The following is a 19,388-nucleotide window of genomic DNA, read 5'->3' on the forward strand; positions in this document are numbered from 1 at the left end:
GTGTATAGTCATTTTGTAATATTTAGCGTTGTAATAAGAAGCATTGTGTCTGTTACACTAATGAAGTCGCTATATGTATGAATAACTGATCCTGGCATACATATAGTTTACATCTGGTTTTGATCTTAAAACCGAGTGTGACATCAGGCCAAAGTCTCAAACTACTTGAGATATTTTTTCAGCAATATTTTCACTGGCATGCGCGCTATCAATCAACCTGAAACCTATTATCCTCTTTTCTAATTCCCAATCATTATTAACAAAATGAGCAACAACACTAAGATAATCATCTCTAGCCCTACATGCCTATATATCCGAGGTCAAAGCAACTGAAAATGTGCACGTTTGCAATATTTCTTTAAGCTTGCTACGACACGTATTGTAGTATTTTATCATATCCCTACTAGTTATCTGTCTAGAAACATGTGTAAACCTAGGATTATAAGCTTGCTTAATGTAATTTTCAAATACAGGAGACTCACCAATATTGAGTGGTAGATCCGCTCTTGCAATGAAGCGGCATAACTCTTTTCAAGCATTGGTAGAATCATCCTCCAAATGACGAACATAGTCATTGGGGTTGTACTGCAGCACCGTCTACTTTATGATTGCTCCACTCTTTCGCTTGTAAGTTGTAGTGTACCCTTTCAAATGTCTCGTTCCACCTGAGAGATTTGCAGATAATCCATGTTTGCAAATATAATACCTAGCATACATAACACTTACCCTATCTTTCTCTCTATAGAACCTTTCAAAGCCTTGTCAAACTTCGGAAGTACCGGCTCTTGATCTTTTAGAGCTAGTGCTTGGTGATATGTGTGTGCTTGTAGAGCCTGACGATGGAGGTGCTGCTGCATTACCTGCATGTGAACCAACCGGAGGTTCACCATCGGGTCCATCGTCACCTGCAGCACTGGTATCAAATGGGCTGTAATTCCCTGTGAGTTCTTAGAGAAAAAAAATCATGATCGATGGATGTATTATGATCATGATCACTGACGTCCATAACCGATGTTGAATGGCACTAAAAAATGCAAATATTCATAATTAGAAATAATCAATTAATAAAAGTAATAATAAAACACGAATGAACAACGATGCTAAAAAATCATCAAGATTTCTTCAACATCAAGACAACAAGATGACGGTTTTGAAATTACTTCAATTTTTTGCAACAATTCAAACGCTAGTGCCTAAGAACTTTGAGACAAGCATGAGAACATGAAATAAGAGAGCATATAGTGTTGCTAGTGTGTAATAGAAGGGTGAGGTGATCCTTTATTTATATGTGAAAAATTGTGATTTTTATATTTTTTTTTGAATTTTTTAGCTCAAACGGTCACAAAACGGCTATAAAATTTAAAAATACCAGGTTAACGAGTTAAACGAGTCATTAGAGACCCGTTTAACCCGTTAAACCCATCTGTTGTCACGTGCTGTCTGTGCCCCACTTGCCGGGCCCACGCACAACAGCTACAGTCGGCCCAGACGTACCCGCTAGGCCGTGCCGCTCCAGGGCCGACGCGTGCCACCTGGATTGGCCGTGCCTCCTGGACCGAGGGCTATGCCGCCTGGGACGTCACATACCGTGCCGGACCGACCGTGCCTCCTAGATCGCCACGTGTCCAGGCTAGTTCGGGCCCTCATGCCTACCCAGGCTAGACCGTGCCTGTGCTATGCTGAAAAATACAGGTTGAGTCATGCTAGCCTATTGTACAGCGCGCTCGACCCAGACACGATCTAAGACCTCGTGCTGTACCGACCCGACCCATCTAGCCTCAAATCGAGTTATACTCAGACTATTATCTACAGTACCATATTTTAAACCGATCCAGTACACACAACCTATATCGACATATTTAGCGGCAGCACTGCCACTCGGCGACTCGGCCTTGACTTCCAAGCGAGACTAACCGGACTAACCACGGGTCTCGGTCTCTCGGATCGATACCCCTCCACGGTGTCGGCCGCGAGTTCTTGGTTTCTCGCTGGATTCGCTGGGGCGAGCGTATTATTCGGGCCAGCGCGATGCAGCAGCAAGGTAAGGCCGAATCCCATGGCGCCTCGCTTTAAAGATGCAATCTTTCGATGCTTTTGAGCAATCTCCGAGTGTAATTTTGGGCCTGAAGAATCCCCCCGGGGTGGGGTGGGGGGGGGGGGAGCTTGCGCTGGACTGGCTGAAAGGTGCCACCCGATTAGTCTTAAATTTTGTTGGCTTGCTATTAGTGCGGAATGCTACTACTCCCTCCCTATAGGGCAATTAGCAAGTGTAGTTGCTGTAAAAAAAAAGTTTTTTTGATTCGAGTGAGACCACTCGGGCTGGTTTTGGGATGGGCGAATTGCGAAATCTCTCATGCTAACTTCAGTGGCAGGAGATGTCCGGCTCCTCTCTTCTTAGGCGGTCATTATAGAGTAGCGGTAGGAATTTAGGGTTTTCATTTTGGCCGTAAATTCTTATATATTACCGAATTAATGGTCGTTAATGATCCACTTAGAGCCTTAAATCATGATCCGTTGAGTTATTATGTGTTTGGCATGCTGCCATTTCCTATCTCTTATCAGCAGAGATCGTTGCCTTCTGTTTTACTGTTTCAGGCTTCGATATGCACAAGCTAGAACATGAGGTGAAGACCCGCTGGCTAAAGCCTCACGAAGTTCTGAAGATATTACAGAATCATGAGTGGTTCACGATCACATATAAGCCTCCTCATAAGCCACCGAGTAATAAAAGCAGACTTTAGTTTTAGCTTGTGAGATATCTGATTCAAGCTTGCGCTTGTTTTAGCCCTGAATGTGATTCACCAAGCCAATTCTGAAACTGCAGGTGGTTCTTGGTTTCTTTACAACCGTAGAGTACTTCGGTATTTCCGAAATGATGGACACGAATGGCACAAGAAGAAGAATGGGAAGACAATTAATGAAGCCCATGAGCACCTTAAGGTCTGCTCATTTATCTTTTCTTGAAGAGTCATGTTCACATTAGGCGTAGTGGGTAGTAATAAGCACTTGCATATTGAGATGCCTAGCTAATACCATTTCTGTATTGATGCTGGAACTTTTAGGTTGATAACGTGGAAGCACTGAATTGCTATTATGCTCGTGAAGACAAAAATCCTGCATTTCAGAGGCGGATATATTGGATGCTTGATCTGTAAGAATTCTTTATTCTCTTCCTTTTTCCGTACTCTTTCCGGTTCTGAATGTCGTCATATAGATTTTCTTGTGCTCTGGGTCTTTTCACTCATGGAGGAACTTATGATCATTCCATCTTCATATCCATGCAGTATTTATATTCTTGTGCTATGCTATAGCTTTTTGCACTAACTCATCTTTACAAGTTATTCATGTCAATGACTCAGTGCACTTGCCTTACACTTTGAATTGATGATGGAATTGTGATATTCCCCTACTAAAAAAGAAGTGATATTCCCAAGAGCTAGAAATTGTCCCGGGTCTTTTTTAATTGAAGATGTCATCGTGGATCATTGTGCACCACAACTTGTTTTGATGTTATGATTTATAGAATATTATGCAAGGTTTTGCACTTTTTTGGATTCTGCAAAATGGTGCTGTAGATTATATTTCAGAAAAAAATTAAACCCTGTATTCATTAGGAGTTCCCAACCAGGTATTGCATTTCCTGAACTAATACATTTCAGGCACTGATGGTCTTATACCAGTCATAATGCACCACTGGACTTACGGTATTATACCTGCCATTGTTATGACTTATCACGACTTATGACATCTTCTGCGTTGGTTATGATCTGTTCTTTTATCTTGTTGAATCTCGTTGATTAGCATGTAAATCAATTGCTTCATGATGAGCAATTCATGTTTGCAGGGCTTATGACCACATTGTTCTTGTCCACTATAGAGATGTTCTAGAGGTTTGCCTCCTTGTATCTTTCTTTGGTCTGCCATTCTGATTCTTAACCAATTAAGATGAGTAAAAAAAAAATTGCTTTTTAGCTAGACATCTTTCCACTTTGATAGTCAATTATCTTACAGACCAACACTGGCATTGGATGCTTCTTTGAACTTATTGCATTAAATGGATAGTTAATCATTGTCACCAAGCACCAGTTCTCATCAACTTACTCACATGTCAAGCTAGTGCACATAATGCTACAGTGATTGAAGCCACAACATTAAATTTAGTTTGTCCTGTGTCTGACCTTTATTTGTTGATCGCTTACCAGGGCAGCATTTCAGTATCAGCACGAAATGATTCATCAACATCGAATCAGAATGGCAGTGCTAGCAGAGCTGAAGTACACAGTTCACCTGGTTGGACTAGCAAGTCAATTGCACCATGTCCCAATTCATGCAGTCCAGGATCTGCGGAAGAAGTTAGTTCTCAGACTGTGACCATAAACAGTGAAGCAAATAATACAAGTGAATCTGATTGGATTCAACATAAGGCAGCCTTGCGGAAGCTTAAAATGCAGCTGAGTCTGGAAGACAAAGAAGATTGCGATGTTAACGCCAAGGAAATTCCGTCAGATAATGAGCCTATTCTTGTGCATGGGATTCAGAATGGGGAGCCAGACACTTGTAGAGATCTTGTGGATATCTTTAATGGACTGGAGTTTTGTAAAGAAACTGGAACTGGTCCATTTCCAAGTGCTATTGATGTGCTGAAAAATTCAGGTGCAGTAATCTCATATTACACCATGTATTCCAATTCTCTCATTGCTCTCAACTGGCTAAGATATAGTGGAAATTTATCTTAAATTGGTAGCTTTTGCATGTATTTCTTTATAATCAGACACATGGTTGGAGGAGGATCAACTTGAAGCAATTCTGCATCCAGCTTCTACGACAGTGACTGAAAACCAATGGTTCCGTATTCATGAGGTTTCTCCAGAATGGGTGTTTTGTTCCGAAAGTACAAAGGTATCATATGGAACTAGAAGCTAGTAATCTAGATTACGTTACTGCAACATGCATCTTGCTTTCTTCTTTTCTATTGACAAGATATTGAACAATATGGGCATATCCACATGTTCTATTTACATAATGCTATATATAAACTATAATGACCTGAGTGTGCATGAAGCCTGAGCTCATCTATGGCCTCAATGAAACAAAAAAAGAACTTATAGATTAGGGCAATCCTGTGTCGAGACTACTTTTTTGCAGTGATATTACAACAATTGATTGGTCACCCTCTGATAATGCAATGCAGGTTATCATTGTAGGAGACTTCCTTTGCAATCCTTGCCACAGTTCATGGGCAATGCTGTTTGGTGATGTCAAGGTGCCTGTGGAAATTGTTCAGCAAGGTGTCATCCGTTGCCATACTCCACGCCTTGATGCTGGAAAAGTGGGAATGTGCATGATTGATGGGAACGGGAAACCCTGCAGTGAAGCATGGGAATTTGAATTCCGTGAGAAGGCTACCAACATCATGATGGATGGGAATGGGAAACCCTGCAATGAAGCACGAGAATTCAAATTCAATCAGATACCTACCAAAAGCAGTGATGAACTATTGCTGCTCCTCAACTACGTGCAGATGCTTTTTGATGGTCATGGTTGTGGACTATTTTCAGAATTTATCTCGTCACTCCCAAATCCTAACCGTGGATTCCAAGTTAACTCTACGGAAGTTATGAAGAATACATGTGAGCATCTGGACCATGTGATTGCAGTAAGTCGTGTCATGGAAGTACTGCTTAATGACAAGTTTGAGCAATGGCTATCATCCAAATGTGAACAGAATAGTGAAGGAGATCATTTCCTTCCTAAGCAACACCACAGTGTTATACATACGATTGCTGCCTTGGGTTATGACTGGGCTTTGAAGCCACTGCTTCGTTCTGGAGTGCCTATAAACTACCGTGATGCAAATGGATGGACTGCTCTACATTGGGCTGCACGTTTTGGCAGGTATGCAAAAAAAAAAACATTTATATCACATGCCATGCAATATGTGAACTACTTCCATGTTCAGGTTTTAATTAAGATCTTGCCTGTCACACATCTCTTGTAATTTACCATTCTCCGGTTATTGGCTGCTAGGAATCTGCTTGTTTTTGCACTATAGACACAAGATATGCCTTGCATAATGTAGGCAATTGATCTTTTTGTCTATTGGGTTCCTGTAATCTGGGTTTACTCCTGACTTCGTCATGATAAAAAAAACATCAGGGAAGAGATGGTGGCAGTTCTTCTTGCTGCCAGCGCTGCGCCTGGTGCTCTGTCACATCCCACATCAGAAGATCCCGCTGCTAAAACACCTGCTTCAATAGCTTCTGCATATGGTTTCAAGGGCCTCTCTGCGTTCCTTTCAGAAGCAGAGTTAACAACTCATCTTCATTCCCTCGAATCAAAAGGAAATGAAAACTGCAAAGACCTTGCTACTGGTGGTGGAATACCTAGTGCTGTGGACAGAATATCAGACAAAAGCACCGATGTGCATGGCGGAACTGATGATCAACTTGCGCTTAAGGATTCCCTTGGAGCTATCCGTAATGCTGTTCAAGCTGCAGGGTGCATACAATCTGCCTTCCGTGTGCTCTCCTTTAGGAAAAAGCAAGAGATGGCTCTTCAGAATGGAAATAGCTGCATCCTTTCCATTGCTGTTTCACATGGTATGCTTGAGAAAGCTGCATTATCTATCCAGAAGAACTTCAGGCGCTGGAAAAAACGTAAAGAATTCCTGAAGCTGCGAAAAAATGTCATCAAGATACAGGTAAATTTACATAAGAGATCTCTTTACATAATATGTGCCTATAGCGATGATGTCATAGGTGTATGTAACATGTGCTAAGTAATCTTATAGACTACGTCCTCTCTTTATCCTGATAGGCAAGGGTGAGAGCTCATCAAGAAAGAAAGAAATATCGGGACTTACTTCGAAGTGTTAGCATCCTTGAGAAGGTGATGCTAAGATGGTACCGAAAAGGCGTTGGTTTGCGAGGATTCAATTCTGGGGAGATGCCAATTGATGAAGAAGTGGAAGAAGATGTAGTCGAGGTTTTCCGGAAGCAAAGAGTGGAAACAGCTATTAACGAAGCTGTTTCAAGGGTATCATCTATCATTGACAGTCTTGTTGCAAGACAGCAGTACCGAAGGATGCTCGAAATGTACCAACAGGCAAAGGTGAATATCTATCTAGTCATTAAGTTTGAAATGTACTAATGGTGATTCATTAAAACTTGCAAAAGAATATTTTGATTTCCATGGCAAAAATTCACTCTATATGCCAAACAAGTATTGGAATAAAAGATTACCTTGTTGTTCACTTGAAACTAACTAAAAATGTTTCCCCATCACAGGACGACCATGAAAAGTAGTAGAGGCGGCGCTTGTGTTAAGCCAACAATGAAGAGCGAAGCACAAGCCAGCTACTATTCAGTTATCTCCCTTGTTAAATGATCTGAACAGCAGTTGGCTGGGTGGACGGTAAAGCCTTGGTGATCATTCAGAATGGTCAGTGGATCCTGAGAAAAACAGAAGATTCTTTCGGTGATCCAGTACCACCGCGAATTCATGCTGAAAGCTGTTTTGAGTGTACAAAGCAACGTCATGTGCTAGTGCAGTGACTGGCATTTGGCTACAAGTTCAGAAAGGTTCAAGGACTTTGTAGACGAAGCTTCGAGAACCTTATTGACACGCCAGATGTACCATCTTCACACGGTAGGTTTGTATATGGTAGTAAATATGAGATAGCTACGCTGTAGTACAATAAATCTTAAAGAGGAAGCTCAGTTGCCATTTGCCGGAGAGAAATATTATCTTTTACACGTGATGATGAGTGATGATCAAACGAACGTTCTCTTTTCCATTTTCAGTATAGACTAATAGAATTAACATCTTCACTCCAATCCTCCTCTCTTCTTCAAGACTGTGACATCCCAACAGTTCATTTATCACGAGTGCTTTGATGCTTTTGGAATCAGCTTCAAATCATCGAAGCCTCGTAACATAAACTTCTTTCGTTATCAGAATTCGGATGGAAAATGCAACTCCGCATAGCATTAAACCCTCTATCTTTGATTGTCTATCTTTCTTATCCATCTGATGATTCTCTTATCTATTTTTTTTTCTACCTAACACTTTAACACAAATCTCAACACAAATACACAGTCGAGATAAAAAATATGTACACACCTCCTTGTAAAATTTTCCTTTCCAAATTCAGATAGCACAAGTGATCACCAACAGAATAAACAAACAGGGAGCAGGATGCGAGCCACTGGTGTAAGCACCGGACAAACACTAGGGGACTGACTCCATTGCTGGAGCGAGAACCAGAAGATTAAGCCTGTGTAACCACTGGCATTAGTTTAATCAACAATCAAGTGCATAACTTTGGAACTTGGGGACGATTAACATAATGCAGCAGTTGGGTGCCATGGCAATATGCTCCAAGCCATACATAAAACAAGCCGTGACATCAGGCAAAGACATTTCATCAGACACTACAAAAGCCATACCAACAGGCAGATTTCAGTAGAATAATCATCTGGCTGCGAGAACCTGCAACTGCAACAGGAGAAAACTTCAGGATGACAGCTGCGAGACGACGATGGCGATGTTTTTGTCAAACAAAATTTCCATCTTTGAATGTGTCATTTACAGCTTTGACCCACACCGCGAAGAAAATGCATACAAGAGAGCCAAGAAATGCCTGCACAAACAACCAGCACCTAATATGTACAACTGTGAGTTCCCGGGGGAAAATGTGGAAGGATATTTTCTCTCCCTACAACTATATTACAGTGGCAGAGGACATCTGCAGTTAGTGAATGCAGCTGCACTTTTCACACGCCTTGGCTTCAAAAAATTGTTGAGTAGCTGCACATGCATTTCAAGATATTGTACACTTTGTTTTGCAGCTTGGTCAAATGGTGTACCAAGAAATAGAACATTGGCGGTTCCATCTCCAGCCTTTAGTACTTCTACCTGAAAGAATGAGAAAAATCATGACATTGGACCTGAAGGATTCCAAAATCTTATAATAATGAGCTAAAAAATATCGACATCAGAACTTGCTTTAAGAAAGGTCATAATTCTTTAGAATCACTACCAACAACTTCAACAAAAAAGGTGCTAAGATAATATTAATCTTTTTAGATCTTGATAATTGTCTAGTAGCACTATTTCGATTCTTAAATCAATAAAGCCATGTTTTTGCTTAATGTACACATCGACATGTCTCTGAAACAAAGCTATTTGAAATAGGTTTACCTAACTGCAGGTCACATCTCAGCATTTTTGCTTAATGTACGCATCGACATGTTTCAGAATCAAAGCAATTTGAAATAGGTTTACCTAACTGCAGGCCACATCTCAGCATTTCTAGCGTTTTAATAGGACCCCTAACTCTGCAAATTGCTGGCTACCTGTATAGCAATGTGAAGCAATGGTTATAAAAAAACTTAGTGATATTGTTACTACTCATGTATATCTTACTATGCAGTGGGTCAGTGCTTATATGAAAAAACAGAACAATAACAACAACAAAGCCTATCCAAGGGGTAGACTAGAGATGAAACTCACAAGATCCAACTAAAAAGATGATGAGAAAACAATAATGATAATAAATGTACTAGTAATAGTAAAAAATAAAAGTACTAACAGTATAATAAAACTGATGTATAAGTTATGGTTCTAGCACATAGATTGCTAACTTCCACGCGTTACTATCCGTGGATAGTTCTTTGAGGATATTCCATTCCTTTAAGTCTCTTTATAGACTCCTCCTATATTAGGTTTGATCGATCTCTGCCTCTCTTCACATTATCACCGTGCCTCAGTATCCCGCTATGCAGAGATGACTTTAGAGGCATCCGTTGGATATGTCCAAACCATCTCAACCGATATTGAACAAGCTTCTCTTCAATTGACATTACCCATACGCTATCACGTATATCATTATTTTGAATCCAATCCTTTCTTATATGACCACAAATCTATTGTAACATATGCATCTCTGCTACACTTAACTGTTGAACATGTCGCCTTTTAGTTAGCCAACATTCGGCGCCATACAACATCACGGATCGAATCGATGTCATATAGAACTTACCTTTCAGCTTTTATGACACCCTTTTGTCACAAAGGATGCTAAAAGCTTGGTGTCATTTCATCCATCCGGTTTTAATTCTATGACTAATATCATTATATGAAAAAACAGAAGTAAACAAAAAAAGGCGTGCAAGGATTTTCCAAGACAAATTGTGAAATTTATTCTGTGTGCAGTATCAGCAATAAGACACGTTACAGTTAAAAAAAAAAGAAACTACGTTAAAATGAACTAAGACATTAGAGAAGTCAGGCACTTACTCTTGGGAACACAGGATCTTCAACAAAATACTTTGTGCCTCGACGGGTGCGTTGGCGATATCCTCCACTATTTTACACTCCATATAAACCTACCTACTGAACTTGATCATGATTTTGGAAAAAACGAGCTACTTCTCTGTACAACTGCTCCCCTTCAAATGGCTTGGAAACATAGCCATCCATTTCCCTATTCAGGCACTGTTCATGTGTTGCCTGGATAACATCTGCCGTCATGGCCAATATAGGAGTTCGCCACCGCCGAACATTTGCACATTCTGGTGGGACTTCTCCACGTTCTATTCTCTCATTTAGATCTCGTTCCATCACTCTAATCCTTTTTGTGGCTTCAAATCTGCAAAAACGGCACCGAATGCATGATTAAAGGGTTAAACCTCAAAAATTTAAGCAATCTATGACAAGAACATGTAATATGTATCAACAGACTATAGTTGCGGATACTAGTTATCTGTGGCATAAGAAAGGCCAAAGTAGGATGAGACGGTGAGCAGCCAAAGATAAGACTCACCCATCCATTTCTGGCATTTGTATGTCCATGAAACAAGCATCAAAACTATGAGGAGGTTTTAGCAATGTGATTGCTTTCTTCCCACTGTCAGCACAAGTTACTTCCGCGCCGTACTTCTTCAGTGCACCTGCAGCCACTTTGAGATTTACGATATTGTCATCAACCACGATGATTTGTTTCTTGTGAAGAAGGTTGCCCAATGTTGAGTTGCCAACTACTCCATTCTTGCAATGCACTTTATCTATCCCACCCAATGCTCTTCGTAGCGAGACCTGAATCATGCTTGCACGAAGGGGCTTCAGAATTACATTCAAGTTGTATTCCCTGGACATATGTGAACTGCTCTTGACAGAACTTTTAGGGTTCTCCAAAAGAAATAACTTCGGAGAGTCCGGCTGATCTTTGTTCCTCAATTTACTAACCAAAGGAGGCATGGAATGTGATTCCTTCAGCCATGTTTCTTTGTCAATAAGCACAAGCTTCACAATCCGTGATCCACAATTCACTTTAGAAGTATATTGATCAAGGTCTGTTGTCAATTCGGTTTGAACTCCCAGTCTTTGCAAATGGTACTTGGTAACGTTGGCACGGACTGGTCTATGATCAACCACCAATGCATTGATCTCTTTAAAATCTGACGATTTGCTCTCATCGCCGCTGGAGGGGCCCCTCGTAAGCACTACAGTGAAGGTGAAAGTAGAACCAACATGGGGTTTACTTGCAAACCCGATCTCTCCCTTCATGAGACCAACCAAGCATTTGCTGATGCTTAATCCAATGCCAGTGCCCCCATGAATGCGAGCAATGGATGGACCTACTTGCATGAAAGGTGTGAAGACACGGGATTGAGCTTCAAACGGGATACCAACACCTGTATCTTCAACTGATATTATCAAGCTTATTGAGTCAGATGCAACGGTTGCAAAAGACATCTCAGATGAGTGTAGTTCCCTATTAAAAAGACGAAAGTTTTCCCAACTGTGCCTCCTGTTCGCCACTGGGTAGCCACTTAGGGTATTTGTGTATTGAGTTCCCGTCTCAACCTCTAAACAACTCAGGACCTCTTCAACGACATGAACTGTCAAGTAGATATGACCCCTCTCTGTGAACTGTGGGAAATATGAAACTCTTAGCCAACAAAGAACAAATGCATATACATAGAAACATACAAGAGATATCATATTTCCATTTTGCTATCCATGTACAGAAATTCTTACTTTTATGGAGTTCCCGACGAGATTTGTAATGATTTGCCTTATTCTGCCTGGGTCACCAATAAGTGTCCGTGGAACTTGGTCAGAGACATACACTGCCAACTGCTCTCGTGGTATGCCATAATCAGGAATAATGAAAACAATGTAAGTGCATTATAACAAAAACAGCAAAACTGCAGCGCATGACTATACTCTTTGATTACCTCCAGTCCTTTCTCCTGAGCTTTCCCACAGAAGAGTGACAGAATGTCGTCACAAACTGTTCTAAGATCAAAGAGTACCACCTCAAGCTCGAGTTTACCAGACTCGATCTTAGCCTGGTCAAGAACCTCGTTAATGAGAGATACCAAAGCTTTTCCACTAGCTTGCGCAGTTCTAACATAGTCTTGCTGTGTTGTGTCCAAATCAGTATCCATGAGCATTTGGAGCATCCCTGAAAAAGTTGAGAATCATTCATATCATGGCACTCCAAATAACAATGAAGAATATAGTACGACTTGGATAAAGTTAGCACTCACCTAAAACACCATTCATTGGAGTTCTGATCTCATGAGAAACGGTAGCCAAGAACTACATGCAGAAATGACAAGGTATTAATAAGGTGACATTTTTAACTTAGATAAGTAACCTTTGGTCTCACAGAGCAACAGTAACACATGTAGATATTATGTGCAGTGAAGCTAATCACCTGTGACTTGGCAATATCTGCAGCCTCCGCGCGCTTCTTGAGCTCAATCATTTCTTGATAGTCATCTTCAACTTTGGCAATCCGTTTGACAGTAGCATGAAATATGTACCCAATCAGTAAAGCAATCACAAGAGTTCCAAATGATGACGTTTTTGCTAGCCATGGCCATGGAGGCCTTTGCATGAACCTGAAAAGAGAAATAGATCAGATGCAAAGTTTTTTAAAGAACAGATCACATGAACACTGCATTATTCTGAACACGTTTCAATTGCCGGATTCATAGATGAACAAATAAATCACCTGCAGTGCATCTCATGCCTCCTAGACGGGTCGCCGAAGTTCAGTGTGCTGATATGACACATGCCACTGCCTGTATTGTCCGAACCATACATACTGATCGGGCTCTCATTAGTAGTATCATACACGTTTACCATGATGGATTGCTTGCCCGCCAGCTGGTGAAGCAACTTATCCACAAGTGCTTCTATGTCAAATATGCCGCCAAGATAGCTGTTTGCAGAAAAAGTTAGTGACAATTCAGCCGCATGATTTCTAACAGAAATAGGACAGGTTCATGAAAACCTTACCCTATAGCAGCCTGGATGCGCTCCTGCGGCCTCGCATTCGGAGGAAGCTCGGACTTGTAAACTGTGTAGGTCGATATTACTCCAAGACGATTATTGAGCAGCTTGAAAGGAGCGGTTAGAACACCCTTCCCAGATTCTCTAGCTCGCAGTACGTTTTCGCGGTCCTCCTGTAAGAGAAAAAAGGGCAGAGAGATTAGATCGATAGTCCTTTCTGATGACAAGAACATTTTTTTTACCATCAGTAATTCTATTCCGGTTTAAAAAGTGGGAGCAAAAATCCGTGATGAAAACACTAGCAACAGCAGTGATGACCGATGGGCACACGGTGAACACCAAAGATTGCAGCTTTTACGGCCCCGGGCCTGGACTGTCGGAAAGACGAAATCTTGAGACCGGAGGAGACGGAGGGAGAATGCTCACGTTCCCGGAGAGCATGTCGAAGGAGATGACGTGCTTGTAGGCGTCCTGCGCGAAGATGACGGGGGCGTACTCCAGGGCCGGCTCGCAGACTTCGGCGTCCCCCGGCCCCGGCGATTGCTTCTTGGAGGAGTACATCTTCTTGATGCTCCACCCTTGCTGCCGCTCGAACTGCTCCCTCTCGGGGTGTGCCACCCGCACCGCGTACGCCACCCCGCTCGTCAGCGGCCGCTCGAACGCCGTCCTCTCCGCGTACGTCGCGAACGTCAACTGCAGCAACAAGCAATCCAGCCATCCGCGGCGGTGAGGCGAATCGATTCCAAGGCGAGCAAGAACGAGGCAAGAACTTTGAAGCGCCTACCTGGTCGATGGCGGATGGATTCTTTGAGTGGTGGAAGGTGGAGATGAGGATGGCGAGCGCCTGGAGGTGGTTCATGCTGACGTTGAACTGGTCCTGGAGCATGCGCGCGCGCTCGTCGCACATGCTGCCGAGCGCCTCCCGGCGCTTCTCGACGGCCTGCGAGTTCATGAAGACGAGGATCCAGAAGGAGAGGAGCGACCAGATGACCAACCACAGCAGCAGCAACCATCGCCTTTGCTCCCGCACCTTGCGCGATCCCAGGTAGTGGTTGCACAGGTGGCTCCGGAGCGTCTTGGCCGCTAGCTTCTCCGGCAGCGGCAGCGGCAGCAGCAGCCGCATCCTGTCCAGCCCCAGGAAGCCCAGCCCCGCCGCCGCGTCCTTCTCCTCCATCCCCGCCCGACCACTCCTCCCACGAGCTGCACCGGTCATTTCTTCGGAGCTCAAAGAGCTACATCGCCTTTCTGGTGCTGCCGCTCCGGCGGCTGCGGTCCGCGCTGCGCATGCGCCACAGGGCGTCCGCGTGATCGATGATTCGATCGGGGCCAACGCAGCGCTAATTAATGGAGGGCCGCCGAGCTGTAGCAGCCGCCTACCTCCACTGTTGCCTCCAATTCAATGCCCGAAGGGAGCAAACACACCCTTTCTCCTCGACCCCTGCCTTATCTCTCCTCCTCTTTTCTTCCCTCCCTTTATCCCTTGTCTCTCTTGTTGAGTCTTGCCGCCCTGACTTCCAAGAACAGCCTGCTTGGCTGCGTGTTGCTCCTCCAGGAAACAGCAAATCTTGGAGGCGCTTTGACCAGAGGGAGGGGAAGCAGCAGCAGTCGGTGGGAGGGACGAGACGACTAGGTGGGAAGAGAACAGCAACAGCAGCCCCAACTTCAGAACAGGAAGCTAAGCTAGGGGAGGGAGAGGGGAACAGAGAGGACGGGGTATTGGGGGAGAATGGGTTGATTGGAGAGGGAAGGAGAAAAGCAGGTGAGGTGAGAGGGTGGGAGGTGGAAACGAGTAAAAGGGAGAGCAGCAGCGGCGACAGAGGAGGAGGAGCAGTAGGCTGGTGGGGAGGGGAGGGGTGGGATTGGGGAAGAAAGGAAGGGAAAGGAGGGGAGGTGGCACCAGTGAGTCAGTGACAACAGTGGGAGAGGCCAGCACACAAGTGGCTGCTCTCTCTTCTATGTGGGTCTCCCTCCTTTGGCTTATGGAGAGCCTATCCGCCATCCTCTTTCTCTCTCCTCTAATTCCATGGCTCCGCCTCAAAACAAAACCAGAAATGAGAAAAAACACACACAAAGTGTTTGGTGAGTTTTGTTTACGGGGTAAGAGCTCTTTGATGAGCAAGTGAGCGGTTTAATACGTTCCTATCATTCTCTTGTTTTTTTTATCTTGCTACCATTTGTTTTTTATCTTAGAAGAGTGGGTTGATTGTACTGTAGTAAACAGCTTATTATTTTTAGGAAGCGTGAAACTCGCTACTCCTATAGTAGTAGTATGGTACACTTAGAGATTAAAATTTTATCAAAATTTGACAGAATTTCAGAGAGAAACAAAATATCTCATTCTAAAAAAATTTCACTGACATATATGACCCGTAAAACAGAGAATGAAAAATGATCGAAATTTTGATCTTTTCGCCGATGAAAAAAAAATGTAAAACAGAATTAAAATCCCTGGTACACTCTTCGTGCATAAATGTATGACATATCTTGTTTTCAAAAAATATTAAAAGTAAACTTTGACTATTAATTTCTCATACAAGATGTTGCCAATTACTATAAAATTAACAACATATTAAAAATACTTTGAAATATGAATATAGTGATACAACTTTTATGTACTAAACATATATATTATTTAACTAGTTATCGGTCAAAACTTGTAAAATTTAACTTTTAAAAAATAAGATCCGTCATACATTGTGAACTGAGGGAGTATTAAAGTTTTGGATCCTTGCACATTTGAAGTCACTTGAGCCTTGTTTTGGAATATAATAATTTTAAAAGAATGATATAATTCCTGCAGTATTTCTTGAGAATCCTGTGATGGTTTGTACACGAACGGGGAGTTTCGTAGTACATGGTCCACATTACCTGAATGGTAGACCTCTCGTTGATCCTGATCATGAACCCCAAAGTGATTTGTTGGTGTGAGGCCGGGGTGATGTGGGATGCTGATCTGTGTAAAAGCATTCTGGTGGACGGAGCGAGGCGAGGAAGGGGACGATAAGGCGCGTTGGGCCCCGCATAAAGCCCGCCACCATTGGGGTCTGGGGACAGGTGGTTGTTGTCTTCCTCAGGATGAGGAGGAGGAGACGGCGATCACCCGGTAGCTGCTCCACTGCAGCTGCAACTCTCATTGCTCTCTCCTCTAGCAGTGCAGCTCCGGGCCTTCCCGGCCCTGAGCTGCGCAGTCGCCCCCATCCTCTGTTGTACGTAGCTAAGCCCCGTCGTTTGGACGCTAGCCATCATCCCCATCCCCAATTATATGAGAGAGAAATTAGATAGAGGTGAAAGGGAAAGGCAGCTGCTAGCCATGAAGGGAAGCCGAAGCGGGGTGAGTCCATCACTCTGACGAGCTCAGCTGGCCACCAATGATGCGAAAAGGATGGTGGAGTTGAGTGCGCACAGGCGCAGTGCAGTGGCTCCGGGCCGTGACATGTGCGGACAAATTAAAGCAGGCTTGATCCCATGTAACGGGAAAAAAAAATCTACGTAGCACCGTTTGAATAGTGGTCACAGGTCTCAATGTGGATTTAAAACGGTACACTAGATTCACTTAACGCTAATTATATATACTAGCACATCAACATTTACGACTGCACAGGCTAAAAATTTAGTTTACGATTGAGTTGTAGATGTTTATATTAATAATAGCTGTATGCTAAGATACATCAACTATTTATATATAAATATTAGAATGTAAAATATAAATATAATTTTTTTCGTAATATTGGAATCATGTTTATTATTTTTGAATATATCTAATTTATAATTTTTATTTTATGTGTTATGCAAATTGTTTTTTATTTGTTTCTTGATTTTTTGAAATTATTATTATTATTAATGTCGTCACCGTATCTCATATTATTTTTTTGAAATACATTATAAATTCTTTAATAATATTTTTGTGTGATAATCCGCAATATGTTTGCATTCTGTTGTTTTAATTTTGTAATATTTGATTATAATTGATTTGGAAAAATGTGTTGATTGCTAACGTAACTAAGTTAGAGTTTGCTAACGTAACTTTGTTGGACAAATGATATCTACAACAAAAAAGTAAGGAAAGGCAAGGTAAGAAGTAGTTTTGAGGCTGGACTCTATGATTTGTTTTTTTAATCTTATATGTTGTTTTGTCTGGTTGTTGACCTATGGTTACAGTTAATCAATCAATTAATTTAACGGTCGGATGTTTTGCTTTTTTATGGGAATTTTAGGATTTTTTTAGAATTAACGTGGAGGGATATCTAAAAAAAAGAAGGAAAGGCAAAGCAAGAAGTAGTTTTTGGGCTAGATTCTACGATTTGTTTTTCAATCTTCTATGTTATTTTGTCTGGTTGTTGACCTATAATTACAGTTAATCAATTAATTAATTCAACGGTCGGATGTTTTACTTTTTTATGGAAATTCTAGAATTTTCTTAGAATTAACGTGGAGGCACCAAAAGGAACCTCTAATTAGTAAATATAAGATTAGGTAATAATTATATATAATATTTTTATTTAGATAAGATCTATTATTTTGAAATCCACATTAAGACCGGTTATGGCCATCCAGATAGTGCTTTAGAAATAGATGTGTGGAGCACCGCTGTATAAAAAATTTTCCATAGAAACGGTGAGCTGATTTAAAACTTAATTAAAGGGGCTGAGGCCAAGGAACCATATAGGAACCCGTTTGATTTTTAAACGAGTGCCTGAGAGCCATTTTCTCTCTTCCTTTTTGTACGGTCAAGTAAGACCCTCTGCAGCCTACGTACCATTGCTTGGCTGCTGCGTTGGATCATACGTGCGTGTCGTACACAAGTCCTAAATGGTGGGTACGTCAAATCTCATGGCCAGTATGGTAATATAATCATAATGGCGCCTCTAAGTTACAACTGATCAGCCCCTACCCCCCTGGCTTAAATGTTGCTCTTGACGGAACTGCTCCTACGGACAGAAAGGCATGTGCAATTGTGGCCGTGCACCACACGAGAGGAGAGCATAGCAGAGGAGAGGAGGCAAAGGGCCTAACTGTTAAGCAGAGTTCATCCTATTCAATTTTTTTGGGAGGTGATTATCGGAGTAGAGTGATTTTGTAGTTAAAAATGATTAATTATAATAGATTTTATAGATAAAGTGATTTTTTAAAGTGAACTAAGTAGAAATTAAGTTTTCAAGCTCTCAGCATTTGGTTCATTTCAAAGAATCACTCTGAGATTAAAAACTATAAATTACTATTTAACAAATTTCACTTAAAAACTGCTCTAAGAGGTCCACAAACAGGCCCAAAGATTTTCTTTCTTCCTCTTTGATCACCAACTTCGCTCTGTGTTTGTAGAACAGCACTTGTACTGCCATTTTTAAAGCCTCATTCAACGGCGACGCCACCAGAAAACTGGAGCCCTTCTTGTTCAGAAAGGGAAGGAAGGCAAGTCCTGCGAGTGATGTATCCATTACTCCCCTACAGCGCCGCGCGCTTTCTTTCTGCAGAGGTTAAAGCTGACCACGTTTTAAGACTACGAAAGGAAAGATCCATTGAGATTTCGTCCTTCGTCAATGCCGCTCATTTCGCGTCTGTCCAACGGTGAAGTCTAAGCATGCCATGACAACAACTCAAGGTCTAGCCTCCTAGGCTGTGTATGCCATGATGCGAGCGAGGCTTCCCTGCCCTTTGTCTGCATCTGCATCTGCATGCATGCAGCTCAAACAGTCAGCACGAACTGTTTGGATTATTTTAGCTAGGGTTTTGTTTTGGCTCTTAATTGGTTTTCTTTTCTCCTAATCAATCATACTATATATATATATATGATAATGAATCCGGGGTGTACTAGACGATGGACGCGTTGATCTGTGTTTTTTGGTCGGATCTAATGGACTTAAGAATACGATGATTTTATTTAGGTTCAGTTCTCTCGTGATATAATATTCTTACATCATGCATATTTTCTTATAGATTGGATGAACTTATTACATAGTATCTTCTATGTACTTACAAATCGTGTCTTCCCCCTTTATATACAGGGGAAAATGTATACATACAAACGGACTATGCAAAACTCTGTGGCAGACTGCCACACCCTGATTTTCAGATTTCTCAAA

General features: G+C 42.0%; 2 protein-coding genes across 5 annotated transcripts; one reads left to right on the top strand and one right to left on the bottom strand.

Moving 5' to 3' along the window:
- The first annotated feature begins 1,864 nt into the window (after nt 1–1,864).
- Nucleotides 1,865–7,757, top strand: LOC133927563 (calmodulin-binding transcription activator 4-like). 2 transcript variants are annotated; one of them, XM_062374029.1, is made up of 11 exons: nt 1,865–2,041; nt 2,596–2,721; nt 2,825–2,940; nt 3,063–3,151; nt 3,845–3,890; nt 4,203–4,653; nt 4,772–4,899; nt 5,192–5,895; nt 6,157–6,700; nt 6,817–7,110; nt 7,287–7,757. In XM_062374029.1, exons 1-11 carry the CDS (start codon nt 2,029–2,031, stop codon nt 7,302–7,304), a joined length of 2,529 nt encoding a protein of 842 aa, XP_062230013.1. In that variant the 5' UTR covers nt 1,865–2,028; the 3' UTR covers nt 7,305–7,757. The 2 variants fall into 2 exon arrangements, with proteins under 2 accessions (XP_062230013.1, XP_062230017.1); XM_062374033.1 differs by lacking the exon at nt 1,865–2,041 and having other exon boundaries at nt 2,619–2,750.
- A 791-nt stretch (nt 7,758–8,548) lies between these two features.
- Nucleotides 8,549–15,226, bottom strand: LOC133927540 (probable histidine kinase 3). Of its 3 annotated transcripts, none has more exons than XM_062374013.1 (12): nt 14,093–15,226; nt 13,735–14,001; nt 13,315–13,481; nt 13,028–13,237; nt 12,728–12,914; nt 12,558–12,609; nt 12,243–12,472; nt 12,043–12,141; nt 10,826–11,934; nt 10,300–10,651; nt 9,286–9,356; nt 8,549–8,916 (listed from the first exon to the last, which is right to left on the bottom strand). In XM_062374013.1, the coding sequence occupies exons 1-10, from the start codon at nt 14,519–14,521 to the stop codon at nt 10,393–10,395; spliced, it is 3,009 nt and encodes a 1,002-aa protein (XP_062229997.1). In that variant the 5' UTR covers nt 14,522–15,226; the 3' UTR covers nt 8,549–8,916; nt 9,286–9,356; nt 10,300–10,392. The 3 variants fall into 3 exon arrangements, with proteins under 3 accessions (XP_062229997.1, XP_062230006.1, XP_062230002.1); XM_062374022.1 differs by having other exon boundaries at nt 9,202–9,356; XM_062374018.1 differs by lacking the exon at nt 9,286–9,356.
- Between the last annotated feature and the right edge of the window lie 4,162 nt (nt 15,227–19,388).

The sequence above is a fragment of the Phragmites australis genome, chromosome 1 (assembly GCF_958298935.1).
Source record: "Phragmites australis chromosome 1, lpPhrAust1.1, whole genome shotgun sequence".
Lineage (NCBI taxonomy): Eukaryota > Viridiplantae > Streptophyta > Magnoliopsida > Poales > Poaceae > Phragmites > Phragmites australis.